The sequence below is a fragment of the Dromiciops gliroides genome, chromosome 2 (assembly GCF_019393635.1).
Source record: "Dromiciops gliroides isolate mDroGli1 chromosome 2, mDroGli1.pri, whole genome shotgun sequence".
NCBI lineage: Eukaryota > Metazoa > Chordata > Mammalia > Microbiotheria > Microbiotheriidae > Dromiciops > Dromiciops gliroides.
In genome coordinates, this window is record NC_057862.1 from 163003315 (window position 1) to 163029937 (window position 26623).

Genomic DNA, 26623 nt, shown 5'->3' on the forward strand with positions numbered 1-26623 from the left:
AGTGTTCTCTTCTGTTACAATGCTTTGGCAAAATACTAGTTGAATTTCTGGCACAGTGTCATTCCTCCAGTACATTTGTGCTTTCATGTGTTAGGACTGTCAAGACTGATAATAGTGCTTTGGTGATTCTTCCTTGCTAAGGAACCATCTGGGTAAATGGTATTGTAGTTTTAGTAAGGAAAAAGAATCACTTCTAACTATTATGTACTTTCTAGTATTGAGCTTTCAGAACTTGGCTGTTTCTCCCCTGAGCTTCAGGGGCCTGTCTTTTTGTTTACAGACAAAGTAACTTGAAAGATCTTGTATGCAGACTCTTTTCTCTAGATACCTTTTGTTTTTACATTGGATGAAATTTCCAAAACTATTTTTTTCTCCTTCCTTACCCAAAAAGTCATCCCTCAGAACAAAGATTTTAAAAGGAAGAAAAAAGTTCAACAAGACCAGCCATGCCTGAAAGTATAATATGGCAAATGTTTCCTAGCCAGAATCTCACACAACTGGTCTTCTCTAGAGCCAATTTTGGTCATTATTACTATTCAACAAGCAGCTAGGTGGTGCAGAGGATAGAATACTGGACTTGAAGTCAAGAAGACCTTAATTCAAATTTAGCATCAGACTCTTACTGTGAGACCCTGGGCAAGTCATTTTTTGTCTCCTTCAGTTTCCTCATTTGTAAAATGGGAATAGTTAATAGCACATACCTTTCTTCCAGGGTTCTGGTGAGGATAAAATAAGATAATATGTATAAAGTGCTTTGCAAACTTTAAAACACTAATTAATAACATTCCATTTTTATTTTATTCTTTCCATTTTTTTATATTGTATAAATTGTTTTCCTGCAATAACAACTTATCTTAAACATTTTATTCCTCTGTCTTAAAAAAACACACAACAAAGAAAAACTATAGCCCTTAAGTTTTCAGGTGTTTTGTTTTTTCTCCAAGAAAAAATACACACATATTTTTGTGGTAAAAAATTCATGAGATATCACATCTTTTCTTTTTTAAATTGTGGAACATGTAAAGTATATTGAATAGTTTGTGTGACGATTTGTGTTTGATTAAAAAACCAACTTTATTCTATAAAATAATAAGTTTAGTGTTGAATTGTTCACAAGAGGGTTGGCTTCTTTAAAATAGTTTGATGGACTCAAGATCTCACTGATGTGAGTATTCTCTCTAAATAGGCAGATCTCATTTAACCCCAACCTTTGTGATTCTGGTCACTTGTAAATTGTCTGCTCTGTTCCACCTAAAGTTCTCTAGAAATTAGATGGCTATCAGTTGAGCACTCGAGCTTTCTGTGGGTTATCCTTTCCTCTTGCCACTAGATTGATCCACTTTATTTTCCAGTCATGCAGCTTTCTGATAACATTTGTGTTACTAGGCTGGCAATAGATTGTGGCCTGCTCATACTTACTATATGCCTCATCGTTGCCTTTTGGGTAACCTCCCACTTTTTTTTAGACTATGCTGTTCCATGACTTTCAACCTTCTTGCATTAGTAGAATATTAGAAGGACATCAGTTACCAGATGAATATTTATTTAAGAGAGATACTTGTGGTCTTTAAAAAAGTATTCCCATTTTCCCAAAGGCGAATCAGACTGTTCTCTTCCTTTTCAATTCTGAACTTAGTTCACTATATATGCTTAGTGTCTATTCAAGCAAGATACATGTACCTCTTCTTTTTTCACCTGGCTCCTCTGTTTAGAGACTTCTTTGATTTCTCCATCATGCCCCAGGCAGCTCATTATTGGGAAAATCTCATCATCCCACAAGTTCCCATCAGCCTTGGTACTACACCTCATCACCACATTGTTTTCCTGATTGAGGGTAGAGACATCATCTCCAAATCTTTATTTAAGGAGGGAGCTCAGCTCAAAACATCTTATTTCTCATCTGACTGCACTGTTTTGGCATTTCTCTGACTTAAAATATTTACCCCCTTTTCTCCTTTCCAGGTACCTTTCCTGCCCCCTTCCTTTGCTTTTTCAACTTCCTTTTGTGTGTTATCTTTCCTTATTAGATTGTAAGCTCCTTGAGGGCAGAGACTGTCTTTCTTTCTCTTTTTCTTTCTTTTTTAAATCTCTCTCTCTCCCTTCCTTCCTTCCTTCCTCCCTCCCCCATCCTTCTTTCTTTTTGTATTTGCATCCTCAGTGCTTTGCCCTGTTCCTGGTACATAGTAGGTGCTGAATAAATGTTAATTGATTAACTGATGTACTGACTAGTTCTATGACTTGTCCATCTAACTGGACTCGATATTCAATTCAATAGGCATTCCTTATTGACTTGGCTTTTCATATGTGGATAATTAAGCCAAATTCTGTTGTGGTATTATAGATCTCACTTAGGAGACTCAGCAACATTTTGAGACTTAATGGAATCAGCATAATGTCATCTGAAAACAGGCATATGGTGGACCAAATCATTTTCTGATTTGGATTCTTTGCTGAACATCCTTCATGACAGTGGCAAACACATTTTGGCAAACATATGACTCCCTGTCTTATGTCTCACTTGATAAGAAGGTTTACAAATACTTTATGATTACATTTTCCAAGGAATCTTGTGTACTCTTGACACATGAATAGGAAATACCTTACTGGAGGAGAGCCTTTAAAGTAGCATTTTGCTCTGCCCAATCTACTGGTTTTTTATAATGCGCACTCAAGAAACACAATGGAATCTTGTCTTCTTTACCTATATAGTCAATTGCATGAATGTAAAGGTGTGCTCTGATGTAGAATACCCTCAGTTTGTAGCTCATACCTTCATCCAGGATGCCTTTAATCCCCATGATTCTTTTAATAGATGTTTTATAGAAATGAGAAAGGAGGAAAATGAAATGATACTGATTAGTAGTTTCTGTCAGCTTTTATGAAGAACAATATTATCTGAGATTTCCCCCCCCCCAAACCTTTGGCATACTTTTACTTCCTTCTTTCTGATACTTTTAGAATTAATTCCTCAATACCTGTAAACTTGTATCTTTTCTGTATTAGGGCATTTGTATTGAGGACCAGTAATTTTTTCCCCCTAGTAGAGGTATAGCAACACAGGAAGTCCTGGTGCTGCAAAAGTAGACAGTTAAGCTGTGAGAACCAAAATGGCATCTATTCTTTCTCTCAGTAAAGCTTCATGGGCTTTAAAAACCCTCTGATGTTTCCTCGTGATTTCAAGAGGGTTTCCTGGTGATTTTAAGAGGGTTTCCTGTTGCTAAAGGGGGATTTTAACAAACATGGACATAAAACATAGTTCAGATTTGGGAAAGCCACAGTATAGCTACGAAAAGAAAGTTAGCTCTTCCACCATGAGAAATTGTTAGCCACTCACTTTTACTTTAATGGAAACCAATCAATGGACACTGGGGGAAACTTCAATTAAGATAGTTTCTTACTCTAGTAAGCAGGAAGATGAGTACCTTGTAAAACAGATGTGTTAGAGACACTGGGTAGCCATTGGTAAGGTTGAAATATTTAAGTTTTTCCCCCATAAAAGTATTTCATTATTTTCCAGTTATATGTAGAGATAGTTTGCAACATTTGTTTTTATAAGATTTCTAGTTTCAATTTTTTTCTCCCTCCCTACCCCCTTCCCAAGACAGCAAGCAATCTGATATAGGTCATATATGTACAATCAGATTAAACATATTTCTGCATTACTCATGCTTTACAAGAAGAATCAGAGCAAAAAGGAAAAACCTCAAAAAAGAAAAACAAAAAAAAATTAGAGATAGTATGGTTCAATCTGCATCTAGATTCCATAGTTCTTTTTTTTCTGGATTTGGAGAGCATTTTCCATCATGAGTCCTTTGGAACTATCTTGGACCATTGTATTGCTGAGAAGAGTCAAGTCTATCACAGCTGATCAACACACAATGTTGAAACATTTAAGTTTAGAGGGAATTGTAAAATTAACTATAAGAATGTTGGTTTTTGCAGACTGTAAAATTCAGGAGATAGAGATTTCTTGTGAGAAATTCAGCAGACTTGGCCGACCGCATTTAGATTTTTTTCTCCTTTGTAAGTTTGCTCTTGCAGCATATCAGAGCTGGACATTGGATCTCAGAGACCATCTAGTCCAACCTGTACCTGACCAAAATCCACCTTTAAAACATTGCCAACAAATGGTCATCCAGTCTTTACTTAAAGATCTTTAGAGAAGAACCTCCTACTTACTGAGGCAGCCCAATCTACTTTTGAATTGCTCTGCTTGTTGGAAAGTTATGCTCTTTACTTAACTTCACTGTATAGGGCCAAACAGAACACATCTAATCTCTTTTCTATGTGGTAGCCCCTTCCTTTAGACACATCAGATATGGGAGACAGCTATCCAGTCTCCTCCTGGTTTTTTTTTTTTAACTGATCTTCATATGAGATAATCTAATTTGTCTTATCAAGAATTCTTAACTTTTTTTGGCGTCATGGACTCCTTTGGCAGTCTGTAAATGCTGTAGATTTCTCAGAATAATGTTTTTAAATGCTTAAAATACATAAGATTATGAAAGAAACCAGTTATATTTAAACAAATATGCCATTTTGCCCTTATCCAAGTTCATGGACCACCTGAAATCTATCCTTGGAGCCCTTATTAAAAATTCCTGGTTAGGATGCTATTCAGCTTATCGATGACATTCTTAAAGTGTGGCACCTAGAACACAATACTCCACAGGTGGACTGATCAGGGCACAAGATCACAGTACTTAAAGCTAGAATAAACTTTAGTAATTATTTAAGACAGCTCCTTCATTTTAAAGATGGAGAAACTAAGGTCTAGAGAAGTGAAATGGCTTGCCCAAGGTCACACAGGTAGTAAATTGTAGTCCCAGGATTTTAATCAATGTTCCCTATCTACAAGTAACTGCTCTTTTCATGGTATCCCACAGAGTACACTTTCTCAATTATGTATACTAGCTGTCCTTTTAATGTTGGCTAAGATTATATTAGACTTTTTTGGCCATCATATCACTTTTGACACATATTGAACTTCCAGTCCACTCAGATCTCCAAAACTTTAGATTAATTGCTGTCTAGACGCAACTCCTAATTTTATATTTGTGAAGTTGATTTAAAAAAAGATCCAAGCATGGGGCTTCACATTGATTTCTATAAAATTTCATCTTATTCTAGCCTGTTTGGATCCTCATTCTCATTTAACTGCTAAATTTCCCTTCTAGCACTGAAGTTTAGTGAACACTTGAATGATGAAAGTTTAATTATAAAGCCACTTTGATTTTCTAATAAAAATGGAGACCTTTTCCTGCAAGTATAGTTCTCTCTTTCTTCTTCTCTCCTTCTCTTTTCCCCTCTCCTTTTCCCTTTCCCTCTTCTTCCTCTCTCCCTCTCCCTCTTCTTCCTCTCTCCCTCTCCCTTTCTCTTCTCCTCTCTCAAATTCTTTAAAGCACTGAAACCATATTGCTGACTCTGCTATCTAGTGGTCAAATAACTACAGATTTGTGACTTTGGGGGCCTTTAAAACCCAAGAATAGGGATACTTAATTTCTTGGGATGCAAATGTCACCATATTCTTCTGCTTATAAAGTTCTACCATCCTGGGCAGGATAGCATCTATGCTCTGAATCTTGCCACAAAACAGTTGGAAGACCCCATCGTAGGACATGGGTCAAAAAACAGAACAGGATATATGTGATAGCAGTTCATCACACCTCATGTTCTTCATTTCCTTTTTTTTTTCCTTTCTTTTTTTTTTTTTTAGTGAGGCAATGAGGGTTAAGTGACTTGCCCAGGGTCATACAGCTAGTAAGTGTTAAGTGTCTGAAGCTGGATTTGAACTCAGGTACTCCTGACTCCAGGGCCAGTGCTCTATCCACTGCACCACCTAGCTGCCCCATGTTCTTCATTTTCAAAGGATATCCTGTCTGCCAGATCATTGTCTACAGCTTCCACAAATCTTTTTCTCACAGTAGTGACATCATGGAAATTGAGTGTTGAGGGCGTAGTGTAGTGGATTTTGAAGAAAACAAGCATGGATCTCTGAATCCAAAGAAAACAAACAGCATGTTTGGTAACAAGAATATAATCTTCCAGGTACAGGGAGTAAATTCATGTAAAAAAACATCAGGAAGCCAGCCACTTGTCTGAGTTCTACACCTTTTCTAATGTTATGAAGGGGGTAGGAGAAGTTGGCCTTCCCTTCCCTTGAAGTTTATAGGGATAGGAATAGGGTTAGGTACTGGGCCTGTAATTTCATTGGCATAGGAAATTCCTGAAACTCTTCTACCATTGCAGATGGGTATTTTTCTTTTACAGTCTTAGAGTTTCCTTGATCACTGAGATGTTAAATGATTTGCCCAGTATGTGTCTATAGCCAGATTTGGATCCAGGTCTTCCTGTCTCCAGACCCAGTGCTCTATCCATTGTGCCACCTAAGGCTGCCTTAAGAGGCAGAGAAGCAAGGATAGATTCATGTGTCATCCATTATCATTTCATCTGTCTTTAGCAGTGGGCCATATCTCTTCTTTGATCTTCTTTATCTTTTCTTCAGTGTACTAAAAAACAACAAGCATCACCACCAAACCTTTTTTTTTTTAATTTTAAGTTGTCATTAGAATTCATCACCAGTTTTAGCCCTTTTCTAATATTTAGCACTCCTGACTATCCTAAAGGGACCATGTCCCATTCTTTTATTTGTCTTTCATTATATGTCCCTGATCTTTAATCTTTTTAAAGTTTTTTTTTTCCTTGTGAATTCACATCAGTGTCTTAGAACAGCTTTCCTTTGACCTCCATTTCCCCTGGAATTGTCTATCTTTATCTCTTCAGAATTTCCTTCTGGAAAACTTCCTATCTTTCCTGTGCTCACTTTCCCTATAGAAGTGTGGTCCATTGGATGTCACATGATATCCACTATTCCCAGATCTAGGGTATATGTCAGCCTGTGCCAGCTCTTCTTCTCTTATAGATTCTAAGATGGTTGTTTTCCCCTCAAGATTCCTATCATTTCTGCTTCAGCAACTAGTTACTTTTTTTTTGTGGGGCAATGGGGGTTAAGTGACTTGCCTTAAGTGACTTGCCCAGGGTCACACAGCTAGTAAGTATCAAGTGTCTGAGGTCAGATTTGAACTCAGGTCCTCCTGAATCCAGGGCCGGTGCTTTATCCACTGCACCACCTAGCTTCCCCTTACTAGTTACTTTTTATTAGTCAGGATCAGATCCCAAGTGGCAGTTCTACTCATGGCTTCCTCCATGTATTGAAGGATGAAATTTTCTCTAGGGCAAACAAAGAAATTATGAGCTGCCCTTCTTTAGACAGAGACAGTTTTAGTAGCTGTCTGGATAATTGAAGATCTCTGTCACCCTATACCATGCCTCCATGTCAGTCTTGTGATCTGTCTTTTACATCTCTTGTCTATTTCCTCTTTTGGTCTAGGTTGTTTGTAACATGTGTATATGTATGTATGTATGTATGTATACATACAGGTCCATATATAATGTATTTAGATTTCATTGGCATTATTGCTTCTATTTCTGCTGCCCTTCATCATCACCCAGATGTTCTCCAAGGTGGTTCCCTTTCTGGTTCCCAGATCTCCTTACATGACTATATCTTCATATTATATACTGGTATTCTCTTCCCTCCCCCATTTACTGATCCTCCTTTCTTTTGAAAAGGTTATATGCCTCCAGAGTCATATTCTTGTCACAAGTTATATCCCACTAAATCTCAGTGATAACTATGAGGAAAAATTGCTTCCTTGTAAATGGATCTGTTTTATTACTCATTCTTTGTGTTTTGTATGCCGACATCTGAAACCCTGGTATTTTACTTCCAGCTCTTCCTTTGGATCTTGTCTTTTATGAATTGAGTGTTTTCATTCCCATTCTTTTTCCTATATTATACCTATGTCTATGGCAAGGTTTTAAAAATTGGGATCTGTGAATCTTCTTTTAAAAATATTTTGATGGGACAGCTAGGTTGTGCAGAGGATAGAGCACCGGCCCTGGATTCAGGAGAACCTGAATTCAAATCCGGCCTCAGACACTTAACACTTACAAGCTATGTGACCCTGGGCAAGTCACTTAACCCCAATTGCCTCACACACACAAAAATATTTTGATAACTGTACTTCAGCATAAGTGATTTTCTTTGTAATCTTATGTATTTTATTTTGTGAATTTAAAAACAATATTCTGAGAAGGGCTTCACAAGACTGCCAAAAGGCACCATGACACAAAAAAGGTTAAGAACCCCTGTTCTTTGGTATCTAGCTAGATACATGTACATAGACTCAGTTTTCTTCCTCTCCCTTTCAGTTTAGAGCTCTTTGGGTTATGTTTGTTGGACTCTAGGCAAATAAATTTTACCTTACCTTTCATGATTTCAGCTATGGAAGAGATGCATTTAATAAAAGCCAATTGTTCCTGTATTTTGAGCCATGGTTCAGAAATCCAAATCTGCTGCTCAGCCAGTATCTTCTTTACTAGATATTTATTCCCTCAGTCTGCCTTTCTCTTCTGCAATCAAAACACATGATGAAAATACCACATGAGCCTCTGAGGTCTTTTTTCTTTCTTTTTTGGCAAAGACTTTAATACTTAGCAATGTTTTATAGAATCCTTCAGATAGTGTTGTTTGTACCCATATCATTCCTTAGAAGAGGGTAGTAATCATTTGTTTTGAAAAGGCTTGGGGGGCAGCTAGGTGGCGCAGTGGATAGAGCACCGGCCCTGGAGTCAGGAGTACCTGAATTCAAATCCGGCCTCAGACACTTAACACTTACTAGCTGTGTGACCCTGGGCAAGTCACTTAACCCCAACTGCCTCACTAAAAAACAACAACAACAACAACAAAAAAAAAAAAAGAAAGAAAAGGCTTGGGAGGTTCCCAAACATGTCCCAAATACATTCCCTAGAATAACAATGTATATTTTTTATTATTAATGCTAAACTGGCAAATGGTTGCCTCTGGAGCCCTCCAAATATATCCATCAGGCCCATTTCTTGGCTCTTCTTGTTCTGATCTTTATTGGATGATACATCTGTGGCACCATAACATCCCTGGAGGACAAGCTGCTGCTTCTTTTTCATAAGGGCTGGCTCCATCCTCTTGGTGAAGAACTTCATATGCATTACTTACCTTCACATGTTTGGTGGTCCTTCTTCCTTTCCTCTTCCTCTTCAGTCTTTGCATTTCCAACCTTCTGGCAGAGGTCAGAATTCTTTTCTGTCTCCTCAGATCCCTTTTTTCTTCTTTGTTATGACACTGAAGGACTTCTCTATTGTTATTGTTGTTTTGGTTTTTAAGGAGCACTTCATTCTCCTTGATAACCTAGAAGATGGATGGGGATTCCTACAGCCCTCTTATTTTCTCTTTTAACCAGGAGACCGATCCCCACTTTGAACTTTGAGGCCAGTTACTTGGAGATGCAAGGAAGATGAATATCACATGCTGTACTCTATGTCACTGCAAATTTCTCCCTACTCTCCATATTTGCTGGAAGCAAGATCCGTGGGCTTTTTATATTTCTTGCTAGTAGCTCTTGTGGCCAATTCCCCTGGAGTGCTGCTGTGACAATCTGTTACAATTTAACTATGTGACAATTCTTGTCTGTGGAATATGTGTAGGTGGCTGTCTAATAAAGATATAGCTCAGATTGCATGTGGCATGGATATATATCTGATCAGAATCTCCTTCTCCAAAGGAGAATGGGATTTCTGCCTTTGTGGGGAGTAGGAATGCTATGGCTGGGTCTCCTTCCCTCTCCTATCTCCAAGCGGGGTATTGAGCTACAATTATATTACCTACACTACAATATTTATTGTCTAGGGTAGTGGTCCCCCATGTTTTTTTGTTTCACAAACCCTTTTCAATAACAACAAAAAGTTGTGAACCCCAATAGTAATTTGATATACTACTCATAATATTATTTTATATTTATTCATTAAATGTTTAAAACTACAGTGGTAACTTTTGTCCAAAATAATTCCAAATTAAATTTTCTATTACATAATTATAATTATGAAATATAAAATATTATTCTACCGATAACTAAGAAAATGAACTATAAAATTATTACATTTCTAATTTTAAATAATAATTATTTTTGGATAGGATGTTCTATAAGAATTAAAAGAAGGAATCCAATAGGAACTTATATGCTTATGACTTCATATTAAATTTCTTTAATTTTATAAATTTTGTTGAATATTATTATTTAATGTAATATGTTAAAATTTGGAAGGTGTTTAATATGATATAATAGTAGTATGTAAAGTGAATTTCAATATGGACTTTTAAATTTGAACAGGGTTTATAATATTTGGCTTAACAACAAACAAACACAATCTTCAATCTAGTTCCACATTGAGTTTATTTCTGTTTTTTTTTTATTTAAATAAAAATATGGGAGCACCTAGGTGGCACAGTGGATAGAATGTTGACCCTGGAGTCAGAAGTACCTGAGTTCAAATCTGGATTCTGACACTTGCTAGCTATGTGACCTTCGTTGAGTCACTTAACCCTGTTTGCTTTGGTTTCCCCATCTATAAAATGAGCTAGAGAAAGAAATGGCAAACCACTCCAGTATCTTTGCCAAGAAAACCCCAAACAGTCACAAAGAGTTGGACATGACTAACCTACTAAACAACAACAACAACAACATAAAAATGTACATTATATAAATATGAAGTAGCAAATAGAAGGAAAATGTTATAAGCCCTCTTGCTGAGAGATGAAAGTTCATTTAAAAAATTTTTAACCACATCACCAATTGACAAAAATGAATAGTTATGATATAAAATATTTACTCTTCTATAGACCAATAGTAAGCATTGTATTAAATATATGTTGTGGTTCAGTTGTTTCAGTTGTGTCTGACTCTTTGTGACCCCATTTGGGCTTTTCTTGGCAAAAATACTAGACTGGTTTGCCATTTTCTTTTCCAGATCATTTTACAGATGAGGAAATTGAGGTAAACAGTGTAAAGTGACTTGCCCAGGGTCACATAGCTAGTAATTGTGTGAGGCCGTATTTGAACTCAGGAAAATAAGTCTTCCTGACTTCAGGTCTGGTACTCTATGTACTGTACCACCTAGCTGTTCATTGAATTTTACACACACACACACACACACACACACACACACACACACACGCACACACACGCACACACGCACACACATATGTATGTATACTTAAAGTTCAATTACATATATTATTTAATTTTTAAACATCATTTATATATAAACTAATCCTTGTAAGGAAAGAATCTTTCTTCTACCACTGGCCATCAACTTTATTCTCACAGAAACTCAACTCAGCAACTGACCAGTGTTTCCAAATAGTTAATTTGAATATTCTCTAGATAGAAAAATAGTAACAAAAGTGAAAGCTAAGTTTAAATTGAAAAATGATTTTGATATTGTGATGAGAAGCACTCTAGAGTTTGTTTCTGCAGAATATTTATGGTGATCTGTGATGGTCTCAAGATGGTTTTGTAATATACATCATAGTTTTCAAATATCCTGATATCTATGCTCCAAGAATGTACGCATTTATAACATCTTGATTATGTAAATACACAGACAATGAGGTATGATTATAGGGTTATAGAGGACTGAGGTAACTACTCTGGTGTAGCGTTCAAAATAAAAGTGAGGGTATGCATATGTATCATCAATTTGTACTAGAATAAGTTTGCACTAGAATATTAAGCCCCTGTGGTGGTTTGGAAACAATTTGATGACAAGTTTAAAAACTGTAAGACTGTACTAATTGAACTTAGAAGCTAAGTTTGATATAAAAAGTGAACACACACCAAAATTGTGCACACGATCATGAATCATTGCAGAAACAAACTTGTAATGCTTCAAACATGAACACACATATTGTGATAAAGTAAATTATATTTGTAACATAATTGCACAATTATTTACTTCTTAAGGTACTGGTAAAGAATTTTTATCATTAACCCCTTGGACCATCATCATGAACTCCTTAGGTGTTCACAAACTTCTCAATAGAAATCACTAGTCTAGAGCAGGAGTTCTTCAACTAGGGCTTATGTTCTTTTTTGATAATTATTTTTCAACCTAATTTGTTTCCTCAATAATTATTTGTATATGTGTATATATATACACACACATATGATTTAAAAAACAACAACATTATTCTGAGAAGGGATCCATAGGCTATACTGGATTGCTAAAGGGGTCTGTGAAAGAAAAAAAGGTTAAAAATCTCTGGTCTGGTGCACAATACATTGAGGTCTGGTTTAAATGCCATTTTCCCTGATTTCACTCAAGAAGAGGGTAATACTTGGCTTCTTATCACCAGCTTAGATTCCTCCTACCAAATATTGGTTATACAAACAATTGTGACAAAATCTAGTAAACTTCTGTATCAAAGTGAGCAGTAGACAGAAATTGATCATTCAAATAAAATAGGCCAAAGAATACAAGAATAGGGGCAAGTAGGTGGCACAGTGGATAGAGCACTGGCCCTGGATTCAGGAGGACCTGAGTTCAAATCCAGCCTCAGACACTTGATACTTACTAGCTGTGTGACCCTGAGTAAGTCACTTAACCCCAATTGCCTCACCAAAAAAAAAAAAAAAAAGAAAAAAGAAAAAGAATTCATAAGAATAAAAGAACTCTTTAGCTGGGAGGCAGATAAGATCTCAGCTTACCAAGGATAGATTGTCCTCACCAAAAGAATTTACTCTTAGAAGTTTCTAGGGTTGCAATCATTGGAAGTCAAGAGACAATTGGTGGAACAACTTCCCTACATGTCTGCAGTTCTTTGGATTTTCAGTAGTTATTCAGAAGTTCCAGCTTGCCTCTCACAACCACCTCATCTCCCAAAGTCGTACAATCCTCTAAAGAAGATTTTTCTCCATTCACACAGGAACCTAATATCACAGCTTAGTGTTCTCTCAGCCAATCAGTCATCATATGTAAATTAACACACATATGGTGCAGCATGATTACAGCACAACCTGAGTGGGTGAAGGTGTTACACCTAGTAACTGCTCTGTTTAAAATTAGTGGATTCTGGTGACTTCAACTTGATTTAGTATATGCCACTGATAACGAGTAGAAAAAACTTATTAAAATGTTATTTTAAATGTTAAAAATGTTATTGAATGATGTTAGCATGTTGTTGTTCAATTGTCTCCAACTCTTCATGACCGCATTTTGGGGTTTTCTTGGCAAATATACTGGAGTGGTTTGCCATTTCCTTCTCCACCTTATTTTACAAATGAGGAAACTGAGGCAAACCAGATTAGGTGACTTTCTCAGGGTTACCTACCTAGTAAGTGTCTGAGGCTGGATTTGAATTTAGGTCTTCCTGATTCCAGGTCTGTACCACCTAGCTGCCCATATTTATATGTATAATTCTTCAGATAGTAGGATTGGGCGAATCTTATCAACTGCTGTCAGTCTAGAGAAACTATTGTTTTAAATCTTCATAATCTATTACAGTAGATTTGATATGTTATAGAAAATGGAGAAACCTCTACACTATCTTTCATGCTTGTTTCTGCAATTGCCACCACATGTGTATAGGCCCTCATTACCTGTAAATGTCTCCTTGGTGGATCTCTGCCTCCAGTCCCTTAGCCCTTCAGGTCAGCCTATACACTGTCATATTAATCTTCTTAAATCTATCATTAATCATTTTACACCAGTGCTTTCAAGCCTTCATGTTGCTTATTGATTCAAGTCCAAATTCCTTAGCCTGCCATTCAGGTCCTCCATCACATGACTACAGCCTTATCTTTCATTACTCTCATTCCCCTACTCTGGCCAGATTGGATTATTCGCTGTTCCTCAAACACACTCCATGCTTTTCTACCTCAAAACCTCTGTTCATGCATTTGCCTGGAATGTCCTCCATCTGTCTTTCACCTGTTAAACTCACACATTCTTGAGGCTGAGCTCAAGCTCAGTCTCTTCCATGAAGTTTTCTCTGATGCCCCCAACTGAACATGATCTTTCTGCCTTCTAAACAACCCTTGAACTTGATTTTTTTCTCTTATAGCCATCATGCCTCTATCCTACCTTGTACAAGAGATTTCATGTCATGTTCCCACCACCATATCATATGATTCTTATATTGTAGAGTAGGATAAAGGACACTGATCTTAGGGGCTGGAGAGCTGGCTTATGAATCCTAGCTCTGAAATTTTACTACTAGCCCATGCCATCACACCTTTTCGATCCTCGTTTTCCATATTTGTAATAAGGGATAATAATATTTGTGCTTTTTACTTCGCAGGTTTGTTGTGAGAAAGGTGCTTTGTAAATCATAAAGCGCCATATAAACCTGAGCTGTTATAATAGGCGGGGACAGTGCTTTACTCATTTTTGTATCCCCTTTGCTCACATTTGATCCCTTGAGCTTTAGTCTTTCCATCTGTAAAATGGAACCAATAATTCTTGTACTATCTGTCTCACAGGTTTGTTGTGAGAAGACTTCTTTGTAAGTTGAAAAGCACTATATAAATCTGAGCTATTATTATTTGGGGTAGGGACAATGTCTTACTCATTTGTTGAATTAAATTCTTTTACATCACATGATCCTTTAATTTTGGTGATGTGGTAATATTGTTAAGGTTATCTTTTCCCTAAATGTATCAAATGAGTTAAAGATAGAGGTGAGTTGAAGAAAACCAATATTTGCTGTCTTGCCTGTTTCTTTTGGCATTTTTGCAGCAGAACTTGATGTGTTCTCTGCTTCTTCACTAAAAGAGAGGGGACTGTAAAAGGGGTGGTATATCTAGTTAAGTTTTAAGGACCTAATTTTCAAATCTCAGTTTCTTATTTTAGACCTTTTGGTGATGTTACAGTTGCAGGATGTTAGAATATTTCTAGTAAAGTATTCTTTCTCCTACTCTATAATGTAATCATCTTATGATATAGTGATAGAGATAGGACATCTTTTGGGAACAAAGACCCAATGGCTCTATCATGGTCTACCACACCTATATATACAGAAGCCAATAAATGGAAAACTATTACAGTCAAAGTGTCATAATTCATATTGTGTAAATAGAATTATAAATGTTTGCAAAGGCTCTGCCCTTATAGACTGTGCAGTGGTATGAGAAACAGGATGCAAGATAGCTGAACAGGCCAGAGCTGCTGGGTAGCAGGCATGTGTCCTGGACCACGTTGGAGTAGAGGAAAGGTTCAGTGTTCAGACAGGTGGGGGAAATTTTGAGCAAGTGTCTGTACCTGGATCTTGGGGAAGGGAAGTGGAAAAAGAGGAAAAAATGGTATTTCTTCCACATATTGGAAGGGAAAAGGTAGCAGTCTTAATACCTAAATTTTAATGAGAAGAAAAGAGGAAGATTGAAGTAATTACACAAGAAATAAAGATTATGAACATAAGTATTCTGGTGGAAAGGAGTGAATAACAACAAACAGGAGGAAATTTAACAATCTTGAAAATATTTTCTTTGTGAAGCATCTAGTGTACGGTGTGTGTGTGTATTGTGTAGGAAGGTAGAAGTGTTGAAGATGGGATAGTATTTAGGTTATTCTCTGAGCTTCATGTGGATTTTCTGTGTAGGAGACATGGAGCTAAGAAAAAGTAAGCTATCCTGAAACAAGGTTCAGTTGAATTTCCAAATGGATCGACTTTTGGAATTTCAAAGGACTTTGGAGAACAAAACCACCTCAATACAAATGAATAATTACTACTAACTAGAAATAGCCATTCTGGTATTAAAAAAAAAAGAATATAATTGTGCATGATATTTAGGAATACTTGGTATAAAGGTCAACAACCTTTTGGGCAGAGTCAAGAAAAGTATAAGGGAGACCATATTTTTTTTGGTCACTCAGTCACTAAAGTCTCTGTGTCTTCTTTTCTCCTTCTTCCCTCATGAATTAAACCTAGAACTTGAACCTTAGGCTTAATTAGCAGTGGTGATCTTCCAGGAAGGTGAGTTTTTCCCTACCATCTTCTGGAACATGTGCAAAGGCTGGCTGACTCTTGATTTCATAATTCACAGTGGAGTGGGAAGAAAGATTTCTGCCTGCAAAAATTAGCTTGAAATATTTAGATTTATCTCTCATGAGAACTTGATCATCCTTGTGATAAAAAAATCCAACCGAATAGAGTAATAGAAATTATACTTATATGGAGCTTTACAGTTTGCAAATTGCTTTGTGTCATCCTAACTCACGTTCACCTAGGTGTTATGGTTGACAAAGCATTTTTAAATCTCATTTGGTCTTTTCACAAACCCTGTGAAGTTAGTAATGAAAGTATTTCCCACACTTTACAAATGGGGAAACGGAGGATCGCACAGATTGTCAGTGGTGGCCACAGGATTTGTGCTCATGTCTTCTGACTCCATATCCCATGTACATGCTACTCTATCTGTTGTTTTTGGTATGCATGAGATATCTCAGAATTCAAAATAAGAAGTATAAAAGATCCAAGGATATAGCATCGGGAGATTCTTACTGAAGGAAATGAGAAGGGGAAGAAGTTGGGCCTACTTGCAGATGATAATGTCAAGAGTTTGTATTTTTTAGTCTCTTTATACCCATGCCTCCTCTGACCTTTTCCCTCTTCCCTTATTTCTGTTTCTGTTCCTATTCATTGGTGGTTTTACTAGTAATACTCTAGGGCTATTAACCTGTTCTGGGCAAGTTACTTAACCTCTCTGACTTTCCGTTTCCTCATATGTGTTAAATGAAGATAATAATAATCATACTGGGGGATAATTCACAGGGTTTTGTGAGGAATATTTTGTAAGCCATAAATCTCTATGTGAACATGAATTACTATTATTTTATATCTTTGAACTTTTTATTTTGACCAAATCATATAATACTTATTGAATTAAAAAACAAAACACCCAAACCCTTCCTTCTCTTGCACATTGATGTACATATTTCATGTATATATGCCATAGCTAATGGAAGGTCTCAAAAAGCAGGAAATTGTTTCTTTTATATTCCTTTAGAGCCCATAGTACAATGCTGAACACACAGCTGGTTGTCAAATAAACACTGTTGAATCCACTGGTAGGCTAAGTCTTTTGACATACTTAGAATGCTAACATTCTTCTTGTATTTTGTGTTTTGAAGGTAAACTACTGAGCTCTTCATTATGTCTGATGGGGATTATGATTATCTCATCAAGTTTTTAGCCTTGGGTGATTCTGGAGTTGGGAAGACCAGCTTACTATATCAGTACACAGATGGCAAATTTAACTCCAAATTTATCACTACTGTGGGCATTGATTTCAGGGAAAAGAGAGTGGTAAGTTCCCAGCCCTTGTCTGTGGTATTTAAAAATACAAACCCTGAGTAAACATTTAGGATTTGCTTGTATTATTTTACTGACTTTGGAGACATGGGAGAGGGCAGAGGTTGGCATGCAAAAGTGAAAAACAGAAATAATAAATTCATCTCATTTGACCTAAGACCATCAAAAAACATTAGCAAAGAGATTTTAAAAAATCCACAAATATCGCCAAATATACAAAAGCTAATAATGCCTAATTGAAAGAGCATGGGAATAGGAGTCAAGAGACTAAGATCCCATCATTAATTTATTATGTGACCCTCAGCAGATCACTTTCTCTGAGTCTTATTTTCCTCATGTAAAGTGAGGTGAAGGTAGTTTGACTAGATGTTTTTTAAGATCCATGCCACCACCAACATTCTCTGAATCATTTACTTTTATTAGTGTATTTTTTGCCCATTGTATCTGAAATTATGGGTCTGACTTTGCTAAAGAAGTGTTCATTAGCATTTATGTACAACTGGTTATCATTTATAAGAAATCATCACAAGAACAAAACATGCTGATGGTGATACTACCATTAATAATAATAATATTAATAAATAATGCTCAAGTAGTATTTTTTAATTGCTCAATGAGAACCCCATCCTCAGAGAGTTCTTGTACTGTGAGGATGGGGGTCCCATTGATCAGTGCCACTTTATACTTGTATCAAAAACAGCAAAATGGGCTGTATGCTAGTGGTGCAAGGGACCTTCAGCCCCAGTAACTGCTGTGATGCCTTTTACTTTTTTTTCATAAAAGTATTTTATTATTTTTCAGTTACATGTAGAGATAGTTTTCAACATTTGTTTTTATAAGATTTCTCCCTCCCCAACACAACAAGCAATCTGATATGGGATATATATATATATATATATACACACACACAATGTGATGCCTTTTAAGAAGGTCTCAAATCCTACTTTGCTAGAATGAGAAATCAAAATAGCTTGCTCCTTAGCTCCTTTTTTATCCCTAGAGTGAATAAGAATGTTTTTTTAAAAAAACACAAATTAACAAAATTCAAATTCTGTCATTTTCCTATCTTTTTTAAAGAAAATAAACCCCAAAGCCACCCCCCCACACACACATACGGTAAAAAACAACTCCAACATCCTAGCTCAATATTTATTTTTTGCAATTTAATATATAACATCATGGGAAGGGAATAGGGTCGGGAAGAAAGCCCTGTCTTATCTGAAATGGGGGACTTAGCTTCCTCTTTCCATGGGGGACAGCAGGTTCATCAGCTGATCTCCATAAACAGGGAGCTTTTGATAAGGTAGCAGGTTAGAGAGCAGCCCTCAACCCTATCATTCCCCTCTCCCACCATGCACTGCTCCACAGAGTAAAGAGGAAGAATACCTCCCTTCCTGATCCCTCATCTGAGGGATAAAGTTTTTTGAGGTGTCATAGGCCCAGAAATCAGCTGTTATCACTCTGGTTAGGCTAGTTAGAAAGCTGAACTTTCAGTGGGGGTCCTTAAATGTGTTCTCAGGCATTACAGGGCTTAATGCTGGGAAAGCATCTTAAATGTCATCTAGTCCAGCGCTTTTGTTTATGAACAATGATGAGGCCGAAGGGAGGTTAAGTGTCATGCTCAGAGTCTCATCCATAGTAAACATCAGAGCTGGGACCCAGGCTCTCTCTCCCAAATACAGTAACTTTAAAGCAACTTCTCTTTCTGCATTTAGAATTCTTCCACCCCGATTTCTGGGGAATATTTTTCTTTAATTCTTTATGGATTAGGGGGCGGCTAGGTGGCACAGTGGATAAAGCACCGGCCCTGGATTCAGGAGTACCTGAGTTCAAATCCGGCCTCAGACACTTGACACTTACTAGCTGTGTGACCCTGGGCAAGTCACTTAACCCCCATTGCCCTGCCAAAAAATAAATAAATAAAAATTTAAAAAATCCTTTATGTATTTTCCTCTCTATTTCAAGTAATGAATCCTGTTGAGAACTTAATTTTACTTTAAAATTAAAATCTTAGCTGGTCTCATTATTTGCTATTAAATGTTAACCTCACTGATTCAAAGGTAGTCAGTCTCCTTTTAGTAGGAGTTCCTCCTAATTGTTCAGATTCTCAGGGGGAACCGGATAACCTTCAGATTTTGCTTTTGTTCCTTGTAATTGTTTACTGTTCACTAAAGTTATGTTTTGTTTCCCTGTTTTACTGTGTGAAATTCACCTCTTCTAGGTATACAGGGCCAACGGGCCAGACGGAGCAGTTGGCAGAGGCCAGAGAATCCACCTGCAGTTATGGGACACAGCAGGGCAAGAGAGGTGAGGCCTGGAGTCCTGTACTAGCTATAGGAGGTACCCAAAGCAAGCAATGATCTACATACAATGGCATGATCAGAAGAGAACTGTCCACTTCCCTGACATGCACCTGGCCAAGCAATGGGCTGCCAAATGAACTGGAAATTTATCAGACTGACGTGAGAAGGGTGGTTTTGTTTTCCATTAAGTTTAAAGGGAAAAACAATCTTTTCAGAATTTATTCCTTATCTTCCATTCATTTTATATTAACATATGTTTCCCTAACATCGTTTCCTTAATTTCTTTTTGTTTGTGTGTGTGTGTGTGTGTGTGTGTGTGTGTGTGTGTGTTTGAATAAGTGTGGGTGCATCATTAAAACTCAACTGCTTGGAAATTCCTGGAAATTCGGGGTGCCTCAGAGTTCTCATTATCAGAATCTAGAGACCCAACAGGAATAGGACACGTAGTCTTGGCATGATGTTGCTTTCAGTTCAGTATCTCTTTATCTCTCTAAGGCTACTTGCCTAGCATTTTATTGGATCTGAGAAACAGCTGTTTTTAATGTTTGAATGATAGTTATTTGAAATCAATATTTGAGGAAAACCTAGCACACCTAGTTGGATGACTTCAATTCACTTTACATGTGTTCCTTGAAGCCTGGTGGTTGAGATGGGTGGAAGGGGGCAGAGAAGGGGAAAAAAAGGTGGGGCAGAAAAGGTACAGAGTTGCACATGACTCAAAGAAACAAGCAGGAAAAGGAAATAGGTGAGGTTAGTGACTGAGTCATTACTACTCTCCAAACTCAGTGACAATATTTGCCTTTGGGAGAAACTTGAATTTAGAGGTCAGAGGACACATGGTGGTAGTGAGGAATAGTGGAAAGAATGTTGTGATCAGGAGAGACTTGACTTAGAACTCTGCTTCAGTACTTGTTAGCTATGTGACCTTGAACCAGTCCCTTAACCTCTCTCTCTCCCTCTGAACCTGAGTCTTCTTATATGTAAAATGGGGATAATACCTATCTCCCAAAGCTGCTGTGAAATCCAGATGAGATTAAAATATGTAAGGAGATTTATAAAACTTAAAACATGTACAGAGATATTATATGTGGCAGGATTTTGTTGTGATCTTATCCCAGAGTTTTCACCATAGCCATAATAATGGCTAGTATTTATTTATTTATTTTATTTTATTTTATTTTTTTGCGGGGTAATGGGGTTTAAGTGACTTGCCCAGGGTCACACAACTAGTAAGTGTCAAGTGTCTGAGGCCGGATTTGAACTCAGGTACTCCTGAATCCAGGGCCGGTGCTTTATCCACTATACCACCTAGCCGCCCCCTAGTATTTATATAGTACTTTAAAATTTTGCAGAGCATTATACATGTTATCTCATTTGATCCTCATAACCACTCTGGAAGGAAGATGCTATTATTATCATGATTTTACAGAGGAGGAAGCTGAGGGTGAGAGAGATAAAGTGACTAGCCCACATTCACATAGCTAGTAAGTGTCTGAGGCAAAATTTGTATTTAGGTCTCCCCAAGTCCATCTCTTTCTCCTCTCATATATGTTTATGTATGTCTATAATATTCTACACATAAATACATTTAGAGGAAATGTGGTAAGGTGAATAGAAGGCTCTCCTCAGAATTAGGAAAACCTGGGTTCAGATCTTGCCAGTGAGACATTGGCTGTGAAGATCTTGAGCATGTAAATCACTTAGCCTCAGACAACTATCCAAGACTACCAACCTCAGAAGTGTGTTGGTAGAGGAAGTTTCTTGCCAGGAGCTTCTTATATTGATGAAATCACAAATCCAGTTAAAAAAAAAAATATATAATATACACAAGTATTTCTTTTACAACATAACTAACATGGAAATGTTTTGCATTACTGCACATATATAGCCTAAATAAAATTTCTTGCTTTCTCAATGAGGTGGGGAGGGGGGAAGTAAGGAGGAAGAGAATTTGGAACTCAAAAATTAAAAAAAAAATGTTAAAAATTGTTTTAACATGTAATTGGGGGAAATAAAATATTAAATAAGAAGATAAAAAATTAAATAAGAAAAAAATATACACAAGTGCACACATCAGTGCTCATTGCTTAATTATTCATGGACCCATCATAAACTATTAGGTAAGTTATGGGCTCAGGAATTTGCTTTTGTTATCTTTGTTAAGTGGACTGGGTCAGCTAGCCTTTGTGTGGAGTTTGTGACCAAATAAATAGCTAAATAAGTGTATATGAAAGATAATAAGAGAATTCAGCATTGGTGTAATACTTTTGTACATGATCATCTGAGTCTTATGTTTTTAGGTATTACTGAAGACAAACGACCTTCATGACAACATTGCAACTTCCACGACGCCATAGTTTAAAAAAGTGGCTGGTTTCCCATGAAAGGACCACTGACTTATAGCTTTGCTTTTGTGTTCCTAGGTTTCGTAGCCTGACGACTGCATTCTTTAGAGATGCAATGGGTTTTCTTCTCCTTTTTGATCTGACCAATGAGCAAAGTTTTCTCAATGTCCGAAACTGGATAAGTAAGTAGTTTTTTTATCTCCCATTATATTCTCTGTCTTTTAAAAATATGACTTAGTTTAGAGGAAGGTTCTTATGTTAACTCTAATCCAATTTATAACTTATTAGAGCATTTATTTTTTTTCTTCCATTTTAACTTTTCAATAATTATTCTTTCCTAAAAAAATCATAGAAATGTAAGGATAGAAAGACTTTGAGAAATCATCTAATTTATTTGGCAGTTTTCAGGTAGACCATGACCATGATAAAAAAAATAAGACTACAACTCTTTTAAAAAATTATACAGGGGCAGCTAGATGGCGCAGTGAATAGAGCACCGGCCCTGGAGTCAGGAGTACCTGAGTTCAAATCCGGCCTCAGACACTTAACACTTACTAGCTGTGTGACCCTGGGCAAGTCACTTAACCCCAATTGCCTCACTAAAAAAAGAAAAAAAAATTATACAATGAAAATTCCTTATCTTCCATTGTTTAGGTTTCTTGGCAGTTAAACTAAATTGCTCATGCAGGTTAGTTGTATTTTTTTCTGTTATTCTGATTATATTTTAAATAGTCACTGAAGGCTGCAGAATGTGCTGGAATTAAAAAAAAAATTCGGCATTGCTCTATTTTCTAATTCTTCCTTCCAAAAGGTAACCAAGCATATAGTAGATAGAGAGTTGGCCGTCGAGTCAGGGAGGCATGGAGTCAAGTGCTGCCATTGACATATATTGGATGTGTGACCTCAGACACAGTCATTTAGCCTCTTAACTTCTCAGCAGCCCTGCCAACCCTCTTAAGATTATACACTGCAGAACAATGAATTATCTGCACTGGTAGAGGAAACTTCCTCACTGGGGCTTCTCTACACCAATGAAATTAGAATTCTGAAACAAAGAAACAAACAAACAAAATCCCTTCTATATTTTGAGAGAGGAAAAAAAAACCCTTAAAAGATACTTGTTCTGCATGATTTTGTGGTATGATAATGAATATTAGGCAGGTAGGTGGTGCAGTGCATAGAGCACTGGGCTTAGAGTTAGATAGACTCATCATCATGAGTTCGAATCTAGCCTCAGACACTTATTAGCTGTGTGACCCTCGGCAAGTCACTCACCCCTGTTTGCCTCAGTTTCCTCATCTGTAAAATGGGCTGGAGAAGAAGATGGTAAACCACTTCAGTATCTTTGCCAAGAAAACCCCAAATGGGGTCACGAAGAGTCGCATACTACTGAAATGAACGAACAACAGCAGCAGCAGCAGCAGCAGCAATAAGAATATTAGAGTCAGAAGACTTGGGTTGACTCCTAGGTGTGACACTATCTTTGTGATTCTGGGCAAGTCACCGCCCCATCCAAGCCTCAGTTTCTGCTTAAAAAAATGGAGATAATTCTTAGGTGTGAGACATAAAGCGAAAGGGATCTTAGAGGTTAGTTAGAGGTGATACATTCATTCAATATTTACCCATTATTGATTCAGAGGTGTACTGTTCCTGGCATTAGAGTGGGATGAGATGGGGTGTGGGTGCATAGTTTCTCTATCTGCCTTATTGCCCTTTGCAAATAATGCTGATTTCTTTCGGAACCAATAGACGATAGAGGCATTTGAGACATTAAATTCATGATGGTAGTAAATGTGAACTAATTCTCTCATGATAATTCTGGCGTTTTTTTAATCCAAAACAATAGAATGGGTTCTGTTTCTGGGTGCTTCAGAAAGTATTTGAAAGTCATTCTCATCTCTGTCCCACCATAGCTATATTGCATATTCATATACCCCCCCACACACACACACAGAGTGATCTTTAAAAACCCTATAAATATTTCTGATGTCAGTGAATATAAATCTCAACTAAGCTGATTCAAATCCTGTCACTTTCTTTAGCGGAACTCAGGCATTGAAAGTTTGTTATCACAGTTCTCATGTTATCACAGACTCATGACATTATTAAACATTAAATTCTAAAAGAATTGAATATTTGCGTCCTCTGTTAATCAAAAAGGATTAGCATAGGGCTAGGCTCTTAGAGATGCTGAAGAAGGATTAGATAAAGTCCTTGCCTAGAAAGCCCTAACAATCTAGTGGGAGGGACAAAATAGGGACTCAGAACACTTAGTGATTGAAGATAGTTTTATAATAACATTGCATTCTGATATACAAAGGCAGCTTAGTATAGCTAATAAGACTGCTGGGCTTGGTGACAGAATGACCTCGGTTCAAATCCTGCCTCGGACAGTTACTAACCATGTGCACCTTTATATGTCTCAAGAAATTACCTAGAACTGAGAACTAAGTCATGGATGGTCTGCAATCTGCCTTGGTGGAGAGAGTTCCCACACTGAATCTCCCACACTGATAAAATAGAACCTTTTCTTCTATGTTCAAAGTGCTACATTAATGAAACTGGAGAATAGGGAAGAGTAGAATGACACAAAAGGGGGAGGGAATTTGAAAGGAAATGGAATAATATAATGAAAGAACACAAAGATAGAAAAAAAGAGAAGAAAAACAAGATAATAGGAGAGAAGAAGAGAGGAGGGAAGAGAGAACATTTGGATTTGAAAGAAAATGTGGCAATGAAAGGATTAGGAAAGTCTATGTCATGAGACTGACATTCTAAGGTTGGTCATTTAAAAAAAATCTTTGTTCCTTGAGAGATTGTGGTACTTGGCTAGCTGACATTATTATTATATGGTTTAGTTGTGTTTTCTCTTGTGTCTAGAGTAGCACAACAATGAAAAAACCTATAGACCCAAGGGATAAGAATTGTAGTTATTTTGGCCTCCTAGAATTCTTGAGGGTTCTCTTTGACCCCATGATTTATTTCATTGGTGTGCCTGCTAATCTTCTCCCTCCCAATGAAATTCTGTTATTTGTCCTACACTTACGTCAGTGGAAAAGATATGTAGTGGGAAACAAGAAAATTCAGTGGAAAAAAAATCAGACAGAAATGGATTAGATAGAAAGTCATTTTTATTTGATCGCTATAGCAAAAGCTTTGAGAATGAATATCAAAAAAAACCCAACAGCGTTAAGTTTGGAAGTGAACAGTACCAGTAGAAATTGCTCTAATCAGCACCTATTGTTTTTTTTTAAATCATTTGCTTAATAAAAGTATGAGTGAGCATACATTTCTTGGTGTGTGTTGGGAAGAGAGAAGGAAGCTTGAAAAATTTTAAACCCTTCTTCATGCAATATTTGTAAGCTCTGGGGTGCACTTATGTAAAATTATTTTGTTCTTGGTCTCCACCCCAGAATATTACAATTTAAATGAACTATTTTAAGAATTAAGCTGTTTGCATTACTGTTCACCTGTAACCACTTCTTGTGTTTATTTTTCTATTGATAGGCCAACTCCAAATGCATGCATACTGTGAAAGCCCAGATATTGTGCTCTGTGGTAATAAAAGTGACCTGGAAGACCAGAGAGTAGTAAAAGAAGAGGAAGCCAGAGAACTTGCTGAAAAATATGGGTGAGTTTTTTTGTGACAAGATGAAAAGGAAAGTGTTGGGTTTAAAAAAGCTGACTATTATATGAATCTGAAGGCTCAGTATAATAAACCTGTTGATCTTTGGAGACACACAAGATCCGATTGTAGTGGATTTCATAGAAAAAGGAAGTAGGCTTATGTGATGTTCCAGTTCATTTTATTTTTTAGGTTGATGGATCCCTGCAGAAAGGAGAATATTAGGTTAGGGTTGAGTTGATACTAAGTAATCTTTACTTTAAGGACCTCTGTTTCCTATTTTTAGACTATCTGATGTCCAGAAGGGAGCTATAGTTGCTTTTACTTTCCCCATAGAGTATAAACAGGTAAGTATTATGGAACTAGGGTACTTTCTGTTTCTCTGAGTCAAAGGAGTCCAATCTTTTACTAAAATGAGTCAAAATTGGAAGCACAAGGGCAGAGGAATTGCAATCAAGCCTCCCAGCCATGGTCTTGGCTTTAAAGTCTCTGGACTTTAATTCCCCAGTGCCTTCCCTCTTAGGTTACCTCCCATTAACATCATATAGATCTTGTTTGTACAGTTATTTGTATGTTGTCTCCCCATTAGGATGTCAGCTTCTGGAGTGCAGGGATATTTTTTGCCTTTCTTTGTATCCCTGGTGTTGTGCATAGTGTCTGTCATACAGTAAATACTTAAATGCTAGTTGGATGACTGACTAGACTGAGTGAAGAGAGTAGTTTGGGCACAGTGTGCCGGCTGAATGGAAGGGGAGAGAGGTTGGAGAAAGGGAGGCTGCTTAGGAAGAATCCTATTTTGGGCTAGGATGTGTTGATGTAGTACGTAGGCCAGCAAAATATTTTCTGAGATTCTGGTCTATCTTACTAAGTGGCCAGGGGTTTATGGACTGGATTTTAGAGGAGTCATCTGTTACTGTTTGTAGAAGGACCTTTCCAAAAAAGGAAGTTTACTTTTCATCAAAGGTCTCAGGTTTCTCTCATTTAATTCAATAGAAAGATCCACCCAAGTGTGGCAGTGCAGAGGCAAAAGGTGTGTGTGTGTGTGTGTGTGTGTGTCAAATGTCTGAGGTCAAATTTGAACTCAGGTCCTCCTGACTCGAGGGCC

The 26623-nt window shown here is 37.1% G+C and overlaps 1 protein-coding gene across 3 annotated transcripts in view; it reads left to right on the top strand.

Moving 5' to 3' along the window:
• Positions 1-26623, top strand: part of RAB27A (RAB27A, member RAS oncogene family) — an 83799-nt gene that overhangs the window by 45843 nt on the left and 11333 nt on the right. For all 3 annotated transcript variants that reach the window (XM_043989875.1, XM_043989874.1, XM_043989876.1), the window contains 4 exons: positions 17065-17239; positions 19467-19552; positions 21972-22075; positions 25401-25524. In XM_043989875.1, coding sequence (XP_043845810.1) covers positions 17087-17239; positions 19467-19552; positions 21972-22075; positions 25401-25524 — 467 coding nt within the window. In that variant the 5' untranslated portion in view covers positions 17065-17086. The remainder of the gene's footprint in view (positions 1-17064; positions 17240-19466; positions 19553-21971; positions 22076-25400; positions 25525-26623) is intronic.